General features: G+C 35.6%; 1 protein-coding gene across 1 annotated transcript in view; it reads right to left on the bottom strand.

Annotated features, from left to right (window-relative positions):
• The window catches only part of ERBB4 (erb-b2 receptor tyrosine kinase 4), a gene marked incomplete at its 5' end in the record, with an annotated part of 620722 nt that overhangs the window by 198280 nt on the left and 399657 nt on the right, over nt 1–22785 (bottom strand). The window contains one exon of the mRNA XM_011986142.1: nt 14281–14466. Coding sequence (XP_011841532.1) covers nt 14281–14466 — 186 coding nt within the window. The remainder of the gene's footprint in view (nt 1–14280; nt 14467–22785) is intronic.

Here is a 22785-nt window from a genome sequence, read left to right as displayed (position 1 = left end):
TTTTTTAAGAGCTATCTAGAGAAAAAAAATTGGTTGTGATCAATTGTGGAAGTAAGTTAATCTGTGTTTCATCTTCGGTCCCATTACAGTTTTTCTGTTTCCAAGCAAATCACTTGACATTCTCATTCTTTGTTTCCCCTATTTTCAGAAAAATGCAAGTTTATCTCCAGATTACTATAAACATCTCGAAATCTATGGGAAAAATAAAATCACATGCACACATCTGAGAGATCATAAATATATATCACAGCTTCCTGAGAGCACTATTGTTAACACCCGTCTAACTCTATAGCTTTAGAAACAAAAGCCATGGGGGAGCAATAAACTAGATATGCCAGTCCTCCTACTTTGATTTTGCGTTTGAGAAAATCACTGTGCTCCTAAAATCTGCTACAATACCAAGCCTCAAAAAGTCATGACTAACTGATGAAATTGTATGAGCACTTTACACACATGAAATATAATTTAATCCATTTGGATTGGGTAGCTTTCACTTTTCTGTTAAAAAAAAAAAAGTACCTTAAAAGTACTAGCTAAAACATAAATTCACAGTAAAGAAATTAAGTTCTTTACTTTCTGGGTGTGAATGGCAGCTGAATAACAAACCCTTTGCCATTTACAGAAAGGAGTAACTTACAAGCTGAATTAGAGTTGCTCAGCATGCCAAACAAAGCTACAGGCAAAGCAAAGCAAAAGGGAAACTTGCTATTTTATAGGTTAGACAAGAAAAAGCCTAAATGACTTTTCTAAGTGAGAGAGCTTCATATTTCATGCAAACCCCAGGAAATAATTAAGGCTTCAGTGGAATTCTGGGACCTGTGCTCTATAAACCGCCTCAATAAACTTCATTTTCATCTGGTAGTATGGAGATTGTCTCTTATCCCTTACTACTCTTTAAATACCGTCCTCCTTTAGGGCAGTGAAAATTTGGCACATAAATAAAAAGCATAAAATTGTTTCAGGGAGGGGATGAACATGGTTCAAATTCAACCAGGTGCTTTATTACCGATTTCGGAGGTTGTAATGTTATTAGACAAACTGATAGAAAGATCAAGAGGGAAAACTATTGGTGGAAAGGGAAGATAAAAAAAAAAATTGGGAGATAAACTAAAAACACAAAAAGTATTTCAAAGTAAAAGTAAGCTAGCTGCTTCAAGTAAAATTCTATAGAGAAAAAATTCATTAGCTCATTTAAAAAATTATCACAAGAGGTATATGACCTCCTATTTTAGACCAGCTCTCTATCACGCTGTAGTCGTTATAGAACCTAAATTACAAACAAAGGGTCCACAGGTGTTACAGTCAGGGCTTGGGGCTGGTGCTGGATGTCAGTTAATCTGAACTGGGATATCCGGGTGGCAGAGCAGTTATGGATTCAGGTCTTGGCTCTGTCACTGAAAACTGTGACCTTACCTGGACTCTGTCACCTGCTTATGTTTCAGTTTCCCCATCTCCAACACAGCACATTAGACAGTCTTAAAGCTGGTTTCTGTGAGGATCTAAGAGAATCCTTAGGGTTCCATGAAGCCCTGTCTACACGCTTCTGCTGCTGCAATTAGGTTTGGTTTTATTTGTTTCGATTTTAAAGTAAGATTTCACATGAAACAAATTCATGCCTCAAGAAAATTTAAAATCATGAACTAGATCTTCTGGGGCTCCCTCCTGCACCAATATTTCAATAGGCTCTGGTAATCATTTTTAAAGATTCACCAGTTCCACGGAAGAAACTTTTCTGGGCTGGGTTCTTTCTGTGTCAATTTGTAATTGTTTTCCTTTCCTTGTGTAGAAACAGCAGCAAAATGGCATTATTAAAATATCAATTGATGTTTTGTGCTTGCTACTTCTGAATAAATAGGAAATTTTTTGTGTTTCTAATCTGAGTTCCCTACGTGGAAAGGGTTTTTGTACTGCAAGATGTAAAATTGCAATTCTGCAGCACCAGCACCCAGAAAATAAGTCTCACTTAGATTTTGTTGCCTGAGAAATTGACTTATTTCTAGCAATGGAGGTGGAACATGGAAAAGGCAGAACTCAACCACCTAGAAAACAAAAGGCTAGTTTCTTTCAGACTGAAAAGGGAAGGTAGAATCACTGGTGACAGTTCTACAGGGGTCTAGGAGTGGGATTAGGTAGGGAGACCTATGTTCCTACTGTTACACTATACTCACAAAGGTGCTCGGCTTCTCATGGGATGGTGAATGCATGAATATCCAGGCCCTGGAGGACTGAGCAGCATGAGATAAAGGTATATGGGACTATGCCCTAGCCACGTTGATGGGTTAGGAGAGTTATGTGACAAAGAGCCTCATCACCCCAGTCACCCCAGTCTAGTTCTGCTGATAGAAAGCCTATACCCTACTCTGACATGTAAGTGAGCCCAGGCAAAATCCCAGAGCCACCCAGCAGACCACCAGCAGGTTTCAGATTCCTGAGCAATAAACAAGTATGTGTCAAATAAAATAGAGAAGAAGACAGTTATTTGGAAGCTAGATAATTTTGCCTGGCTGAGAGATTGGAGGGTTCTGCTGTGATGGGGGTGAACAAGCAGCACCTTTATGAGCCACCGACAAAATTCAGAAAAATGGAATCCCTGCTCCTGTTTGTTCAACACTTTGTATGCTTCTTCAGGTTCTTCAGTGTCGCTAGAAAGAACCCTGTTGGAACTTCCTTATACACGATAAAGTGGAACTTCAAGCCAATTCTAATAGGTGCTCACCAAGCCAAAATACTTTTTCCACAGCTTTATTGAGGTATGACTGACAAATAAAAATTGAATGTATTTAAAATGTACAACCAGATGTTTTGATATATGTATGCATTGTGAAATGATGACCACCATTAAGCTAACTAACAAACGTACCCTTCACCTCACCCTAGTTACCATTTTTGTGTATGTGTGTAGTAAGAACATCGAGATTTACTCTCTTAGCAATTTTCAAATATACAACACATCATTATTAGCTATAGTCACCCTTCCGTACCTTAAGTCTATACATTTATTCATCATATAACTGCAAGTTTGATCGACAGCTCTTTTCTTCTACCCCAAAGCCCCTGGTAGCCACCATTCTACTCTCTGATACTATAGAATAATTACAATTTAGAAAAAAAATAATGTACTATTCCTTAAATCTGATATATCTGACCATACCTATTTCTGATTAACATGAGGAAAGAGGAAATGACAAGGAAAACTTGTCTGGAGAAGACTTGTCTTTTGGCTTCTGGCTTTCCTGGGTCTCCAGCTTGCCAGTTGCTTATTTTAGGACCCATCAGCCTCCATAATCTCATGACCTCATTCCTTAGAATATATATAATTCCTATATATATATATATTTTTTTCCTATATATGTTTTCCTATATACATACAAACTAAGTTTATTTCTTAGAATAAATACATATAGGCATATATATATATATATAAATATGCATACATTTTATTCATTCTGTTTCTCTCTAGGAAGCAATATACTTAATATGATTTTTAAATTAATCAATTAATTGTTCCTGGTTAGATCATGGCTGTAATTTTCCTTTGGGATTCAGTTCTCAAATCTCTAATTATGACATGTCCTAAGAAATATACTGAGACGCCACAAGAATTCCATTATTAGGTTCCCCCGCAACCACCTTTTGACAGGGTCCCACTCTGTCACCCAGGTTGGAGTGCAGTGGTGCAATCACACAGCTCACTGCAATCTGCGTCTCGCTGGCTCAAGTGATCCTCCTACCTCAGACTGACTTTTTAATAAGAAAAAAAAATTAAACACTGTATCTCCGTGAAATAATCAATGACTTGTCCATGTTTCTGAGTTTAGTTCTTCTTCCTTAGACTAGTATGCAGTGTGACCCTGGGAGAGTCACTGAAGGTATTTACTGTGAATAAAATCTTACCATCAAGTTAGATTCATGCCACTGAGATACACAAAAGATCTAATGACAATTAATCACACTATATAGTGTATTCAAATGTATATGATAGCAGTAAAAATGATAAATCATAAGCTATCATCTTTTTTCTTCCAAAATATGGTTATATAATTACAATAAATTTATTTTGATTTTAACGGTGTATTGTCATTAAAGGGAGTTTAGCTATGTCACTTATACTGTGACTTCTAATTTCAATATTTACCTTTTATTGTGACTTCATAAAATATAAAATTTTTTCTGTGTCCAAATATACCCAAGGAATGCATTCAATCAATTGGTATTCACAAACAGTATTAAGTGTCTCTATTACATGACTAACTGTATTAATAAGTGCCAATTTTACATTTTCTATGATGTTAGTAGGGTTATTTCTCTTCTCTAGGCTATTATTTTTTTAAAGTTCTATAATTTGCATAGACATGCATATGACTGAGGTCATATCTACACAAAGCATCTGGTCTTGACCAGAATTCAACTAGAAATGTCATCACCCAGTTCATGCATTTAAATGACATCAGACATTCATATCTGAATTTAATTTTAATTCATGCAGAAGGAAATGGCTGGATTGAATAAGAAACTAAGTTTCTTGCCACTCCATAATTACTACTAGAGAAAAATAGAAAAGAGGAAAGAAAGAAGGTAAATGAAGGCTCTCCTCGTGTAACATATTCAAGCCTTAAGGAAGGCTTCACATCTGTCACAGAAGAGGAATTCATTTCTTAACACAAGAATCTGCTCTCTTTCCAATCATTGTGAACCATGTTTTTAATATGAAAGAAGTTCTTCTCTCCGCTTTGCCCCTTCCACTAACTCCCACTCTGCCACCAATAGTAAAGAAAAATAAAGCCCACAGATACCTGTCCCTGGGCCACAAAAATAATCAGGTTTCATTAGGTCCAATTAGAAATATGACATGGACATTCAAAGTAATTTGGTGATAAAGTAGAGTTGGAAATAAAAAAAAAATTGAGAAAATCTATTAAACTGGTCCCAAATTATACTAAACTTTGAACAATACTAATTTTCTCTGAAAATATAAATGTTAGAATCAATCTGTTTGCAAAAATACACTGAAAAAGTCTTTATTTATAAGCAGAATCTAAATTATTTTGGTTAGACACACTAGGTTAATTTTAATTCTTAAAAATATTGAATACGTTTTTTAAATTTTTGGAAGAAGTTTAAGTTGAGTGAGTATACAACTTAATCAGGTAATCTGCGAATCATCTTGAAGGCTACAATGGACCAGTGACATATTTTTAGAATCATCTTTTCAACTAGTTTCAGTGGCAAAACACCAAAAAAAAAAAAAAAAAAAAAAAAAAAAAAAAGTCCTCGGAACCTTACATCTGAATTTAACTGCAAATCAATTAGAGCACCGGAAAAAAAAAATCTGTAAATAAGCCAGCAAAGCTCTGAGGAAGGTTTTAGGATTTTGAAAAATAATAGTGGCCTATACTCAGTATTCAGGCTTTACAAATACAGCATCAGTGATATATGTATCATAAGAAAGCTACAAATGATAGTTTCCTTAGAGCAAAGTCAGAAACTAAAATTTTTGCAGGAATAGTAAGTCAAACCAATATTAACCTTTTCTAGCTTGAGATTGAAAAGTTAGAATTTTTTCTTCAGTAATAGATCGTCTTAAGAATTTCCCCTGAGCACAGTTCTTTGCCAGTTCACTGGTGGTTTCACATATTTTAAATATTCCAAATAATACAATTTTTTTTTTTTTTTTTTGAGATGGAGTCTCACTCTGTCACCCAGGCTGGAGTGCAGTGGCACCATCTTGGTTTGCTGCAAGCTCCACCTCCTAGGTTCAAGCGATTCTCCTGCCACAGTCTCCCGAGTAGCTAGGACTGCAGGCACTACCATGCCCAGCAAACTTTTTTGCATTTTGTTTTTAGATGGAGTTTCGCTATGTAGCCCAGGCTGGTTTCAAACTCCTGACCTCAGGTGATTCACCCGCCTTGGCCTCCCAAAGTACTGGGATTGTAGGCGTGAGCCACTGCACCCAGCTCAATAATACAATTTTTAACATAAAAATTAGAAGTCAAGATAAGAGCACAAGCATCCTAGGAACCTGTGTAGGAAAGTATATGCGGATGAGAGACTCAGGTTCTTTGTTCTAAAGGCCAAAAATATTGAATATTAAACATGAGATTCCCTGCTCTTCTCAGCCTGGTATGGTCTAAGAACAAATGCTAAATCTTTTCTATCTGAAATTTTTAGAGTCATATTTTTAAATGATGGTATTTTTTTAAATGTCATAATTAGGGTATTATAATTATAAACTTATGTCTATCCTTATTGTAGTGATTTCAGATGTTATCCAAAATGACACATAGTTTACATTCTTACTTTATGCCAAACAGTAAGTTTAGCACATTACAAACATCATCTTTTTCTTAAAATTATCCTACTAAATAGGAAGTACTGTTATCCCCCTTTTCAGGAGCACAGAGAGATTAACTAATTTACCAAAGTTCACACAGTTAGTAAGTGATAGAGATGAGATTTGAACTCAGAATCTGTAGGGTAAACACAAACTAGTACCAGACTACACTTTTTAAATTCTTATTTTACAGTGTCACTTGTAATTAGTATCTATAACCCATAGTAGCTCATGGAATTGTTTTGGGTTTGATTTATTTCAATTGTTACAACATTGTTTGAAAAAGTTCCTCCACAAATATTCATCTAGCACTTTCTCCTGAAAATGTGGCATAGATGCTGATGATAAAATATTTTCTCATGAAGATAATAAGTATTAGTCATGATAGAAGTTTTTCTTTTATGGAATTAATGATGAGACACAACTACAGATAAAATGGTATGCTCCCCTTCAGTCCTCTAAATCCAGAGTGCCGTTGAAGGAAAGCAAGCCACTTTAAGCTACAGTGATGGGCATGTGTACAGAGAGGAAAGAATGCAGAGTGATTTGGAGACCCGGCTCAGGAGTAAGAATTATCTGGTATAGCACTCAGGCATTTCAATATATTTGTGTGTCCTTTTGGACTTAACTTTCCATTTTCCTCATCTATAAACTGGGGAAATAATGATCCATATCTGCTAGAGTTTCAGTAAAGATTTAAAAACACAATGTACATAAAGCACCAAGGATATGCCAGGTGTGTGATACGTGCTTGATCTAAATGGACTCATTCATTGTCAATGTTATTCCAGTGCAGCTCTGGACCCAGAGCCACACATTCCCACCCACAGAGCACACGCAGTACCAGAGAGGAAGTGGGCCTAGAAGGGCCTGCAGGTACAGGCAGCTGCTAGAAGCTAGGGTGATGCTCTCCCCACTTTCCTGTAGACACCACGGGTACTGTCTGCCTGTTGTCACACAGTTCATATGCTTGCTTGTGATGGAACCTCGGTCTCAGGATCTGTGCTTTTTTCCACTTTGCTACACTGTCTAAGGTGGCTTTTAACTGGAACCCAAGTGCAAATAAAGGTTGGTATTCGGCACCTGACTTCGTGTAGAGAAAACAGTCCTTTTGGTCACTCACAGACCACAACAGTCAGTCATGATTTTGTTGAACAATCAAAGCTGGACTCGTACATGTTAGGGTCAGTTAAGGATGTCTGCTTTGGGCAACAGCCTACTTTTGGTCTCATATTAAATTAATATCTGAGTTAAACAAAAACGAAAACACCTCACATACACTATTCAGAATCTGCTAAATTGTCTTTTAAAAACTGCTTGCCCAACTTATTAGCAACAACTATAAAAGAAGAAATTCTCATGATTTCCTAGTATCCTGGATTCATAAGCATCAAGAAGGCATATGGTATTATATGAGCATGAAATAATAACACGGACTGCTCTGCTTACCAAATTCAGTCAAGTCCAAAGGCAACAAATGCAGAGTGAACATGACTGTCTATAAGAAACAAACAATTTTAGTGTTTAAGTTTCTGTTTTCCATCACATAAAATGTTGTAGAATGATGAACTAATGGAAAAATGGAAAGAAAACTTACAATACAAATGAAAATATTTTGCAAAACACTTTGTTATAAGGAAGCCCATCAGACTAACAGTGGACCTCTCAGCAGAAACCCTAAAAGCCAGAAGAGATTCAGGGCCAACATTCAACATTATTAAAAAAGAGAAATTTCAACCAGATATTTCATATCCAGGGAAACTAAGCTTCATAAGCAAAGGAGAAATAAGATCTTTTTCAGACAAGCAAATGTTGAGGGAATTTGTAACCATCAGACCTGCCTTACAAGAGCTCCTGAAGGAAGCACTAAATGTGGGAAAAAAAAGACCATTACCAGTCACAGAAACACACTGAAGTACACAGATCAGTGACACTATAAAGCAACCACACAAACAAGTCTGCATAATAACCAGCTAACATCACGATGACAGGATCAAATCCACACATTTCAATATTAATCTTGAACGTAAATGGGCCAAATGCCCCAATTAAAGGCACAGAGAGTAGCAAGCTGGATAAAGGCACAAAGTGGCAACTAAGACCTATTGGTATGCTGTGTTCAAGAGACTCAACTACATGCAATGACAACAATAGGCTCAAAATAAAAAGATAGAGAAAAATCTACCAAGCAAATGGAAAAGAGAAAAAAATAGGGGTTGCAATTCTAATTTCAGAAAAAATAGACTCTAAACCAAAAAAGATCAAAAAAGACAAAAGGCGGCATTACATAATGGTAAAGTGTTCAATTCAACAAGAAGACCTAACTATCCTAAATATATATGTGTGCAACACAGGAGCACTGAGATTCAGAAAGCAAGTGCTTAGAGACATTCAAAGATATTTAGACTCCTACACAATAATAGCGGGAGACTTCAATACCCCACTGACATTATCAGACAAATCATTGAGACAAAAAAATTAACAAAGATCTTCAGGACCAAAATTCAGCACTAGATTAAATGGACCTGATAGAAATCTACAGAATTCTCCATCAAAAACAATAGAATATACTTTCTTCTATTTTTAGAAAAATAAAATTATTTTTTATTTTTTAAATTTTTTGTGTGTACATAGGTGTATATACTTATGGGGTACAGAATATACATTCACCTCATTGCCACATGGTACATGCTCTAAAATCAACCACATAATTGCACATAAATACTCCTCAGCAAATGCAAAAGAACTGAAATTGTAACAGTCACTCTCTCAGATCACAGTGCAACAAAAAATGAAATTCAAGACTAAGAAAATATTGACATTCTTCACAGAACTAGAGAAAACTATTTTAAGATTCATATGGAACCAAAAAAGAGCCTGAATAGCCAAAGCAATCCTAAACATAAAGAACAAAGCTGGAGGCATCATGTTACTCAACTTCAAGCTATACTACAGGGCTATAGTATCCAACACAGCATGGCACTGGTACAAAACCAGACACATAGACCAATGGAATAGAAGAAAGAGCCCGGAAATATGGCTGCACACCTTCCACTATCTGATCTTTGACAAACTGACAAAAAACAAGCAATGGGGAAAAGATTTCCTATTTAATAAATGGTGCTGTAATAACAACTGCCTAGCCATATGGAGAAGATTTAAACTGGACCCCTTCCTTACATCATATACAAAAATCAGCTCCAGATAAATTAAAAATTGTAATGTAAAACCCAAAACTATAAAAAACATGGAAGACAACCTAGGCAATACCATTCAGGACATAGGCATGGGCAAAGATTTCATGATGAAGATACCAAAAGGAATTGCAACAAAAACAAAAATTGACAAGTGGGATTTAATTAAATCGAAGAGCTTCTTCACTGCAAAAGAAACTATCCACAGAGTGAAAAGACAACCTACAGAAAGGGAGAAAATTTTTGCCAACTATGCATTTGACAAAGATCTAATATCTAGCATCTATAAGGAACTTAAACAAATAGACAAGAAAAAACAGAACCCCATTAAAAATTGAGCAAAGGACTTTTTTTTCAAACGAAGTTGTACATGCAACCAACAAGCATATGAAAAAAAGCTCAACATCACGGATCATTAGAGAAATGCAAATCAAAACCACAAAGAGATATCATTTCACACCAATCAGAATGCTGTTGAGGTTGTGGAGAAAAAAGGAACATTTATACGTTGTTGTATGGTGGGAGCATAAATTAGTTCAACCACTGTGGAAAGCAGTCTAGCAATTCCTCAAAGAACTAAAAGCAAAAATACCATTCAACCCAGCAATCACCTTCCTGGGTATATACTCACAGGAATATAAATAATTCCATTATAAAGACACATGCACAGGTATGTTCATTGCAGCACTCTTCCCAATAGCAAAAACACAGAATCAACCTAAATACCCATCAATGGTAGACTGAATAAAGAAAACGTGGTACATATACACCTTGGAATACCATGCAGTCATAAAAAAGAAGGTCATATCCTTTGCAGGAACACGGATGGAGCTGCAGGCCATTATCCTTAGCAAACTAACAAGGAACAGAAAACCAAATACCACTTGTTAGCACTTATACGGGGAAGCTAAATGATGAGAAAGCATGGATACATAGAGGGAAACATACACTGGAGCCTACTTTAGGGTGAAAGGTGGCTGAAATCAATACAAACTTATTCTCTTACAGCTCTGTAGGTTGAAAGTCCACCGTCAGTTTCACCAGGCTATAAAATCAAGGTACAGGCAGGCCTGTATTTCTTCTGGAGATTCTAAGAGAGAGTCTCTGTGCTTATCCCTTCCAGCTTCTAGAGGTGCCTACATTCCTCAACACATGGTCCCTTCCTCCATCTTAAAGCTGCACCGCTCAGCTCTGATCTGTTTGTATGTCTCCTGTCTCCTGCTCTGATCCTCCTGCTTTCCATTTACAAAGACCCCTGTGATTACAATGGGCCGATCTGGATAATCCAGGAAAATCTCATCTCAAGATCCTTAATTTAATTACATCTGCAAAATCCCTTTTAACATGTAAAGCAACGTTCACAGATTCTGGGGATAGAATGTATTAGCATCTTTGGGGGTGGGATATTATTCAGCCTACCACAGGTAGATACCATTTATTATGTTCTTTTTGCAGATAAGAAAAAAATATAGTAATTATTAATACCACCATATACAATGAGAAACAAGAATTCAGAGGCTAAACAACACAAACTCACAAAACTTAAAAGTGGGCACCAACATATAAATATAGTGTTTCTAACCTTAAGTCTGATTCCACTACACAATTCTGCTCGCAAAGTAGAAAGAAATAATAAAGGAAGGACTCCCTGCTTAAGGGTAAATTTTGTTATTTTCTTGGGTTAAAAATAATTACTATATATTTATTGAATGACTAACTGTAAGTAAGATCCAATTTTAGGTTCTGGTAATAAATAAGAATCAGATATAGTCAGTCTCAAGGTAATCCTTCATCTTTCCATATATTTAAATACCTATAATTCCTAAATGTATATATACAGTACTGACCGAATTTAATTACCTCATTAACATTCCCAGTTTCATGTTCTATAAACTTTTCCAATGTGCCAAGTCTGAAACTGAACTCTTGATTTTTTCCTACAAATGTTCACCCCCCATCCTTCACCACCTCAGGAAATGATCTCACCATACTCCCCTCCCTCACCACCTACAGCTAATCAATAATTGAATACCTTAAATTTTGCCCCCCAAATATATCTTAATTCCATCTACTTCTCCTTATTGGCATTGCCTCCAGATTCCTAATTAGTATCTTCATTTTCATTCTTATATCGCCTCAATCTAACCTCCATACATAAACTAGCATGATCTATTTAGAATATAAATGAGATTATGCCAATTGCATGTTAAAATACTTCAGTAACTACCTACAGCACTTATAATAAAATTGAAACTTTTCTTGCTATACTGGGTAACCATATAACATGGCCTGTTTAGGACTCTTCTGCGCCTGTCGTCCTGGTATAACTAGTAATACAGTCTCCTTTCATGCCTAAAATTATTCCATTTGGGTGATAAGTCTCTTGATCACCACATCTGTAGAGCCCTGTGTGATCTTTCTTTTGCCTAAATATCATTCTCATAGCTGAAGCCTTCTCCCTCAGGACTCAGTGTCTTCTCTTAAGTCTCCCCAGCAGTTGGCTTTCTTTAAAATCTGAACCACAGTATTCAATCCTATAGTTAATTCTTTCATTTGTTGAATGTCTGTTCAATCCATTAGGGTGCACAGAGAGAACCAGGCCCATATCTGCAGTGTTTACACCTACATACCTCAGTCAGCATCGTATCTGAAACATGATAAAAGCCCACCAGTACCTGTTGAAGATTAATGACTAAACAAGCTTACCATATAGGCAGAGAGATAGTAAATGTATAGTATGACATTTACATAATATAAATGTGTTCAAGATATCAACTACCAAAATTAATACGAAAAAGAAAATAATTACTTCTGCCTGCAGAGAAGGGTTGATTAGGAAAGACTCCATAAATGGAGGATGCCCAAACAGTGCTGATGGATGAATAAGATCATGCAGTGTGAACCAAGAAGCCAAGAGAAGACTTCTAAGCTTAGTTGATGGCATTTGCAAAGGCAAAAAGGTATAAAACTGTGATTATTCAGGAAACCCAAAGTAGTTTATCGTATTAGAGTGTACAATGTTGTATAAATGATATATTAATAACACAAACCTTAATGACAAAACCTAAATTGTAGAGACCACAGCAGAAAATACAGAGAGCGCTAACAAATTTGAAGCTTAGCGTTTTTGTTTTTGTTTTTTGAGACGGAGTTTCCCTCTTGTTGCCCAGACTGGAGTGCAATGGTGTGATCTCAGCTCACTGCAACCTCCACCTCCCAGGTTCAAGCAATTCTTCTGCCTCAGCCTCCTCAGTAGCTGGGATTACAGGCATGTGCCACCACGCCCAGCTAATTTTGTATTTTCAGTAGAGACAGAGTTTCTCCATGTTGGTCAGGTTGGTCTCAAACTCCTGACCTCAGGTGATCCACCTGCCTTGGCCTCCCAAAGTGCTGGGATTCCAGGCATCAGCCATTGCACCCAGCCTGAAGCTTAGCTTTATTTTCATTTACAGTCCTAGAATGATTTGATAAATTCTATTGCATATTTAACTCACCTTATAAATTATGGAAGTTCTTAGATAAATCCATTTCTGAAGTGTTATATTTCAAACTTCATTGCCATAAAGAATCCTCACAGTTGCAGTTATTACATAACAGTCACAAAATTATAATACATAGTCCGTAAGGAAACTCTACTGAGAGTTACGGTGTATAGAACTAAGCTGAGCTTTTCTGTCAAATAAATTTTTTTGTTTAAATTTTAATAATTATGTCAAATTTCTTTTTTCTATAATGTGCTTTTATTCATTATTAGATGATTAAAAAAACAGGTCAAAGCCACTATGTTATGATTTTGGCATTTATATTGTACAAATGTATAGATAAAAATATCTATGGAATCTGAAAAGACTTCGGGTCGTATTTTGATGTAACTAAGAGTTGACACAATACTCATCATTGACCTATTTCTCTAGAAACAGAAAACTATCAAGAAAGATATATGGTATAGATAATCACAAATATTTGCTTTGAACATTTAGAATGTATACTAGAAGTTGTGCACTAGCAGACTGCATGACAAGAATGCTTTGTTTAGACTCCAAAGTGTTTCAAAAATTGACTTAAGATTTAAATTTGGGAAATCACAAAAAATCCAGAATTCTGGCCACTCTTAAAAAAATTAAAAGATAAGATAACTCTAGTAATATTCCCCAAATCACAGTCCCCTAGAAACTAGTAGATGCTCTCTGGTTAACCACAGACCCACCTCCCCCATCACCCCAGACCGCTGCCCTTATATGTGTGACATGCCTAAGCCTTTGTGTAAGACTAAAACTCTCAACCATTAACGACCAATTGAAAATCATCAAAAAGACTAAGAATATATTTAGATTTTGCTCATTTGTAATATTGAGAATTAAACACACAGGCTATTTTTAAAAATCGTCTAAATATGAAAAAATTCAGACATTCAACCCTTTCTTTCTTGGATTTTATCAGTTAACTAGACTGTACCAAAACAAATAAGCCAAATAAATCCAGTATAACAATTCCTCCCCCTGACTAGCAAGCTCTTTGTTTTGGCATCTAGTCCATTCAATTAAAATTATACAACCCAATAATCTAAAAATATATATCATGCATTTAATCTGTAGTTTACCTAAAAGTACCTGTCTGTTATGTATATTTCAATGTAGCAAATATACTTTATTTTATTTAAATGGGAAGACAGCATATTTTCAATATGAAAACTGTTCCAGGTTAGGAAATAGTAACCTGAAAATGTCATTCCCATAGAAATTGACAGGCACTTACCTTAGCTATCTGGACACACCAGTTAAGCAGCAGTTGTGATCCAATGTTATCCTTGTGCTCGTGGACATACTCCAACAGGCAGCCATGGGGCATAAGTTGAGTAACCAGCTGGATGGTTGGGCTCAGACACACACCTAGCAACCGGACTAGGTGCGGATGATCCATACTTGCCATGATCAGAGCTTCCTGTAAGAAAAAAATGCAATACCATCATTTCTACTCAAATTTTCTCGGATTTAGAGTTACTTCCATTGTACCAATGGTGCTGATGATTTTTTTAAAATGTACTCAATGTAGTCAATCAAAATCAAAAGATATTATTTCAGTTATTCTATCTTTAAAGTGATTTAATTCAATAAAATTAAATAAACAACAAAGTCTCTACATGCATTTACATGGAAGCTGTTACACAATAACTGCCTGTAAAATTAATAGCAGTATTTTCTCCTTTGTAATATAAGCAATATGAGATTTTATTTATTGCCAAGTAAGTCAAAATGAATTCCAGCTTATATTATGGATTTTTAACCTTTGACCTTTGCTCTAAAGTAAAATAATCTACACAAATTTAGTTAGTTGCGAGTAGAGTAAGTAAGGTGAGTTGAACTTCGAAGTTACCCATTATTGGTGGAGAGTTGGACAGCTTACAATGGTGTCAAGTATAAATCATAAATACGGAAATGTAGATAATTACAAGTATTATATCTATCGTCAATTTATATAAAATAATAAACATTTTAATAAGACATGTTGTTTCATAATTTTACCTTTCCTCAAATTTATTTCATTTTCAAAATTATAAGTGATGCCTTAATTCATAGATTCATAAAATTTGAGAGCTGAGACTATAAAAATTTGACTACTCCGACTTTTCTATTTCATAAAATGAGAAAACTGAGTTACAATTTTGCATCAGAATCATAAAGGCACCACTGCTTAATGGGGATAAAAGTGGACATATGATAGTTATTTAGTGCATCCCAGTTAGCTTCAAATAAAAAGTTATTGTAAGACCCTTTATTGTAATTTGAAATAGATATAACTGTAAAATAAATGTTTATGTACTTTGTTATGGTTTGATTTGTGCTTTTATATTATGAAAGCCAATAAAATATTGTTCATCTCCTATGAAAACAATAGTAAATTTTTGCTTTTTAAAAGCTATGTAATATCACCTACATACTATTCTTGTCAATAATATTTAATTTGAATCTAATCATAAGGAAAAAATCAGACAAATCCATACTGTAGGACATTCTGCAAAGAAACTGGCTTGTACTTATTTAAAATGTCAATATTAGGAGAAACATAAAAGAAGGGTGTGATGTTCAAACTAACATTTATTACAGAAATAGGGCAATGCTGCATTTTTGGCTCTTGGGTTAAAAAATATATAAAACATTATTGGGACAATTGAGGAAACCTAAATAGGGACTATATATCATGTAATATTATATCAACGTTAAATATTTGAGAGTGATAATGGTATTGCAGCTATGTAAAATAGTATTCTTTGATTTTAGAAGATCCTGAAATCTTTATGGATGAACTATCTTGCATCTGCAATTCACTTTCAAATAGTTTACTCACACAGGGAAGGAGAGAGAGATATATAATATATGTATATGTATCTATGTGTTTGATGTGTGTATACAAATATATACTCACAAATACTCGCACATACACACGGAGGGTGTAATACGTATATGGCAATTGATTATCAGTTGATTTTTCTACATGAAGGTACAATGCTCATTGTATTACTCCTGAACATTTTATATAACTTTGAAACATTTTAAAATAAAAAAATTAAGGACACAAATTATATTGAGTTTCTGTTTAAGATGGCATGGCAGATTGAATTCACAAATTACTTCCCTTTCCTCTCAATTTCACTATACTGACAAAAAAAGAATTAATTTTAAAAGACAGACACCAACAATCATAGAAAGGAGGCAATAAAGATGGAATAGTAAAAGTAGGAAGTGGCTTATCAGTGTTAGCAACTTGGTAAACATAAGCAATCTGAAGCCTAATTTAATGGAGGGAAACTGAGAAGCAACCCAGTAACGTGTAACACCAAAGGCTGAGGAGTAGTAGTATTACAAACCTCCATAAATGGAGCAAAAGAACTGTTTTCAGCAAGATTGCTTCAGAGTACATTTGGGAAACACTTAGACTACAGATCTCCTTCTCCCCTTTGCCCTTAGGAAATCTTAAACCAAAAGAACTGGACTGTGGATATCAGGCAAAATGGAAAGAGAAGTACTCTGGGGAAAACAGAAGTATTACGTAAATTTACGTATGATAAAAATATGGACCATTCTTCCATTCCATCTCCCAAATAGAGCTGTGACTTCAAAATTCTCAAAGTTTTATTTAAACCTAGAATTTTACACCCAGCAGCATTTCAACCAAGTGAATGCGTACAACAGACATGTTCAGATGTGCCAAATCTTAACACATTTACCTTCCGTGCTTCCTTTCTTTGTAAATGTGCTCATAAAAAAGGGACAGGGTGTTAGAAGAGTACATAAAATCAAGGAAACAAACATCAAGCATAAATTATGGAAATACAAAAAATATAGTGAAAAATTTTCTAGAATAAAAGCTATACAACAAACGAAAATAGCAGCCGGCTAAGACTGGAACAGGTCAAGTAGCTCTGGGAAAGGTGACCCAAGAAGATGGAATTGATAGAATGCCTGATGAACTTAAAATACATTAAGAAAATATTTATTTTTCTAGTGGGAGTTGAAGGTCAAATTAGTGATAGATATACAGAAAACTAAGCTAAAGTAAAAAAAGAAGAAATTAACCTGAGATAAAACACAAAGATATGCACAAGAAAGACTCGGAAAGGTGAGGAGCTGTGAGGGGAGTGGATGATGAGAGATTGCTCAATAGGTACAATGTATATTATTTGAGTGAAGGCTACACTAAAAGTATTGACTTCCCCATTATGCAATCTATGTATGTAACAAAATTATACTTGTACTCATAAATTAATGCAAATAAATAAAAAGAAAATCAGACTATACAGCACATCTGGGAATAGTTACATAATCATAATAGTGTAAACATGAAATACTGATATAATCAGAAATCATGTAACTGTGGGAAAATGGGGGGACAGAGGATGCCCTTCTGGAAAGTGGTGATGGGAGTGGAGTGAAAGGTATATAACCATTGCTGGTTGCAAAAAGTTAGCCTAAGATATGTAGACTAAAAAGAAAAATTTAAGACTTCGCAATATAAGCATATTAGTTAAATATACGTAGTTAGGTAACAGAAGAAATTTCCAAAAAATGAAAGTGATTGATTTGGGCAGTGGAAAATGGGGGCAGGGAAGGGACAGCAGGGTAGCTAGCAGGCTACCTTTCATCATTAGTCTTGTCAAAGTATTTCACTGTTTTATGATTACCTTAAAGCTACTTGTGAGGACATTATCCCCTTTAATCATCCCTACTATTTTACTGCTGCTGAGTTACAGAGTGCCTTCCAAGAGTTATTCACAAATATGCAGTGTTTGATGGGGTATGTGGGTTTCCCAGATCCAGCCAAGGATTTATTGTGAGGTCTAAGATTTTATTTTTTCAGTAAGGAAGATAGGGGCAGCATGGGAACATGCCTGGAGAAAGGAGTGATAGAAGACCAAACAAAAGAAGTAAGCTGGTAAAATGCTTTCACTCTCCCTCAAAGGACTTTTCGTTTCTGAGGTTTGGTGGTAAAAGCTGAAATCATTGTTTTTCAGATGGCTTCCAAGTAAAAAAGATACTTTAACTCCCTGTTCCCTAGCTGCCCCAGGGAACAACAAGAGTCACAGAACAGAGATGAGTTTCTATGCTTTCTTGCTGAGCCCACGAGGACTGCAATATGGTGAGGACAGGAAGTTCCGGGAGCACTGTAAGGCATCACACCTAGAAAGGACTTCAGCATACTCACATGGTAGCAGTCAGCAGCAACAGGAGTGGGACCTCTCCAATGGCTCAGAGAGAAGAGACTCAACAGAGGGACCAGAACTGGTAGGAAAGATCACTATAGAAACCACAGAAGCATCCTTACATGGTACCAGTCAGCAGTAACAGGAGTGGGACCTCTCCAATAGCTCAGAGAGAAGAGAATTCATCGTGGAGACCAGAACTGGTGAGAAAGATCACTGTAGATACCACAGGGAGACTGCAGCTAGAAGGCCAGATTATAGGTAAATAGGAGACACCCGACAAGTTTCCAAAGTATTTGTGGAGACTGCTTTGGGGCGCGGGGTTTTGCATAATTAACTGAGCCAGAAATCTGTGTTATTACTATTCATGTGGCCTCCTCTGGATTCACAAGGTGAAAACATTTGGTTTCACTTCTTGTGTATCTCAGTAAACATTTGAAATAAAGTAAAGCAATGTAGTTATAAAGAGAGTATGGATGAAAATATTAGCCAACGTAAATGACCTATTATTAACTATTATTTAATCTGGTATTAACTGTATTCACAGTGTAAACCAGAGGATTCTTTCATTGAATTATAACATGCACATGTAAAAATATATACACACCAACAAATCAGCAAAACATCTAATTAGATTAAATCACTAATTTATGTTTTAAGTCAGATACTTAATTAGATATTAAATATTAAATATAAAATTAAATTAAATTTATACTTATGTTATTTCTTTTTTGGTGGCTCTGGATTTTTTTGTGTATATGAAAGTCACCTGTTTACAGTTACAAGTGTAGCTCCACTCCCAGATACTCAGGTTTAGAAGATCTTAGGCATCTCCATTTGTAGCAAGCTCCCTTGTTAAAGGAACTTAGGAAATAGAAAATGTTGAGAACCTCTAGCACATCTCGATGTCTCCATCGAATGTGTGTTTCTATAATCCATTGCAAAAGCAATAACAGGTAATAATTATTTGATCCTTATTATAATCCCATGAAGCAGCTCAAACTCAAAAGTAATTCTCAGCTGCAAAATGAGGAAACCGAAACTCAATGAGAGAACCGGCCCAGGTCATGAGACTTGTTAGTAGCAGGATCAGTAAACACTCAGGATTTTCATTCTGACTGTAGTGTTATGACAGTAAAAATATCATATTTTTTACATCATTTTCATCAGCACATTTCAGTGTCAACCTTTATCTTTTTAGCAAGACAGACTCAAACTCCTCACATTAGCCCTGCCTGCATGAATTGGGTCAAATTATCCTTTGCTGGCCGGGTGAGGTGGCTCACACCTGTAATCCCAGCACTTTGGGAGGTTAGGCCGGGTGGATCTCGAGGTCAGGAGTTTGAGACCAGCCTGATTAACACGGTGAAACCCCGTCTGTACTAAAAATACAAAAATTAGCCAGGCATGGTGGCACGCGCCTGTAATCCCAGCTACTCAGGAGGCTGAGGCAGGAGAATTGCTTGAATCCAGGAGGTGGAGGTTACAGTGAGCTGAGATTGCACCACGGCACTCTAGCCTGGGCGACAGAGTGAGACTCTGTCTCAAAAAAAAAAAAAAATTATCCTTTGCTTCCTGAGGACCAACTAAAATCAAATAATACGTTTGTGCTTACAGGTACACTGTCATCATTTTACAATATGTTTTCAGAACAAGCCAAATAAAACATTTCTCTCTGATTTACTGAGGGTAGTATTTGATAAATGTTATTTATTAAGGTAAAGAGAATGGTACAATGTAAGGTAGAAGAAACATTTGGGGGTTACTTTTGCATTTGAAAAGTTTACATTAAGGGGTGTAAAAAAGTCACACGGAAGTTCTCTTTTTAAATATCTATTAGTAAGTCCTGGCAAAAAGGCTGGGTTTCTATTAAGAAAAATTGCTCATCACACTACAAAGAGTATTTGAATCCAAATTGCAGAGTATTTGCATAATAGTTCTCTTTTTTTGAAGAAAGAAACATGAACAAGACACTAATTGTAGGTTGCATTTTTTTTTTTTTTTTCATAAAGGAAATAGCAGATGGCTGGTTGGGAGGATAGGAGAGTAGATAAAGAAAAGGGAATATGAATTTATTTAGAGTGATGAGTGGGATAAAAAGGGGAAAAAATCCCAATATTTTAATCATAGAGTGTCTGGTTTCAATAAATTACTCTGTGTTAAACTTAATGTCCTCTGTTACCTATTTTTGTGTGGGACCTATGGAGGCAACTTTGGAATCTTTGCTGCTGTCATTAGAAAATGTCGCTGAAGACCATAGGAATAAATACAACCTGACAGGGACATTATCTGTTTCTCCAGAAAGAAATTATTCTGTCTTTATTTTCCTTTTTTGCTTTACAATTTTTTTTTGTCTTGTAGGTAAATTTAAGAGTTTTCTCATTGAACAGAAGGGAATAACGTAACAGGTGCTACAGTAAAAATTCTAAAACAAAAATATTTTTCTTTATAATGAAGTCTTGTGTAAATAAGGACTTTAAAAAAAAACCATCAAGGGACTACCAAGGTATAGATAAAAAAAGCTCTGAAGCATGTATGTCAAGTCTCTAGCCACATATTATCTATATCTCTATTTCAGCCTGAAGGGAAGACATTTTTGTACAATAATAAGTGAGCAATAACTGTGCAATAATAAGTGAGCTATTTTTTCACATTCAGCTATCATTCTGCACAACCACCAGATATTTATATCTTTCCGCTTTAGTTTCTCATATTATTTAGTGGTTTCGCAAAGACAAAAGGGAAGAAAAAGCCATATTGCCAGTGAAAACTTATAGGCTATTCTGTTTTTAAAAATGTTAACTTCAGCCGAACTCTGTTTCATTATATCTATGGACGATTAATGCAATACCCTCCAGCTGAAAACCAGGAAAATCTCATTGCATCAGAGATAGGGAAGATAAAAAGAGAGGCACAGGAAAAGAAAAGACAGACAATTAATGTAAACATATAACACTACGCTTCATGCAACCATCAGCAGATCTGTGAGTGCTTGAAAGAAATGCTGCCCCTAAAGACAGCGAGAGTGCTAGTCATGAAGAACACAAAGAAGATAAAGACGGCCACAATGATGAAAAATGAAATAAAATCACTGGTCCATAATAATTTTTTTACTAACTTGCTTTGCTGCAGATGGTACGAAGATAATAAAATAAATGAAATCAGCATCTGTTCCTTCATGTCTAGAATAAATTATAATTTATTTGGGTAAATAGGTGAGCAGTAATTAGAGAGGCTGAATTAATATGCCATTAGTTTAAGTTTGTCCACATCACTCAGTAGCCTTACCACTCCCTTCTAATCCTTGGTATCACTTTTGTGGACTTCAATAATCAGATGAGGACTCTTCTAAACTTTGAAGTCAGCATTTTCCATCTCAATTCTACATCATTCACCCACTGAGTGGCCATATGTTAGATTTAGTCACTAACATTGTTGCACAATGAAGACCTTTTGAGGAAGTCTACATTGTGAAAGAATTCTACTTTCTGTTTTCCCTCTTTTTTCTTTCACTCCTGATTACACTGAATTTCCATCCTTCTTATAGTTCTCTATCTCTTTAGTTTTATATTTCTTCACTTAAAAATATTTATTGAGAATTTGCTATGTGCCTGGCACTGTGATTAAAGTTGTGTCTACAAAATAATCTCCAGTCTCAGGGAGCTTTCATTGTACTTGGAGAGGCAACAAGTAACTAGGAAAGCCAAATAAACATAAAACAGATGCATAAATATTTTTAAATTATATTAAGAGGTATCACAGAAGTAAACAGTGTTGTGATGGATAATGAAATGGTGGTCACAGAGCTACTTTAGATAAGGAGAGCCAGGAAATGTGTCCTGAGATCAGATTTATGAGACAAAGTCATATATATAAATAACTGGAAAGAGCATTCAAGGAAAAGCATAACCTAAGAGTCTGGCATATTTTGGAAGCTCTGAGAAGGCTCATGTACTTGGAATTTAGCAAGGGCTATAATGGCATGAGATGAGATTGAAAAGGTGGGTAGGGACCAGGTCATATAGGGCCTTGCAGTCATAAAGGATTTAAAACTTAAATCCTTAAGAAGATTCGATTTATTCATAAATCTTTTAATGCCTGGTTTCTGTTATACTTCATTTACCTCTATCATAGCCTGATCTCCAATATTAACTATTACAATAAAGGACTTGCCAATGTCATATAATTTTCTCCCCCTTGATGTTTCCATTTTGCTGCTCTTTAGCTGAAGGTAATTCTCCCCATCGCCATTCTCAATCTTTCAAATGTTGTTAGAGAAAGGCACAGATTCATGAGATTTCACCTAAATCTCCTGATTTGATCCTCCAAAAATTGTTCTCTCTTTTAGTTTTCTAAAATGTATTTATTTATTTATGTGGTTTTTTTAAAAATTATTTTATTTTTGAGACAGAGTCTCACTTTATCACCCAGGCTGGAGAGCAGTGGTACGATCTTAGCTCACTGTAAGTTCTGCCTCTCAGGTTCAAGCATTCTCCTGCCTCAGCCTCCCAAGTAGCTGGGACGACAGGTGCCTGCCACCACACTTGTCTAATTTTTGCTTT

The sequence above is a fragment of the Mandrillus leucophaeus genome, unplaced genomic scaffold, assembly GCF_000951045.1.
Source record: "Mandrillus leucophaeus isolate KB7577 unplaced genomic scaffold, Mleu.le_1.0 Scaffold1079, whole genome shotgun sequence".
In the NCBI taxonomy this organism is placed as follows: Eukaryota; Metazoa; Chordata; class Mammalia; order Primates; family Cercopithecidae; genus Mandrillus; species Mandrillus leucophaeus.
Note: the sequence above shows the minus strand (reverse complement) of the source record. Positions and strands in the feature narration are given on the sequence as shown.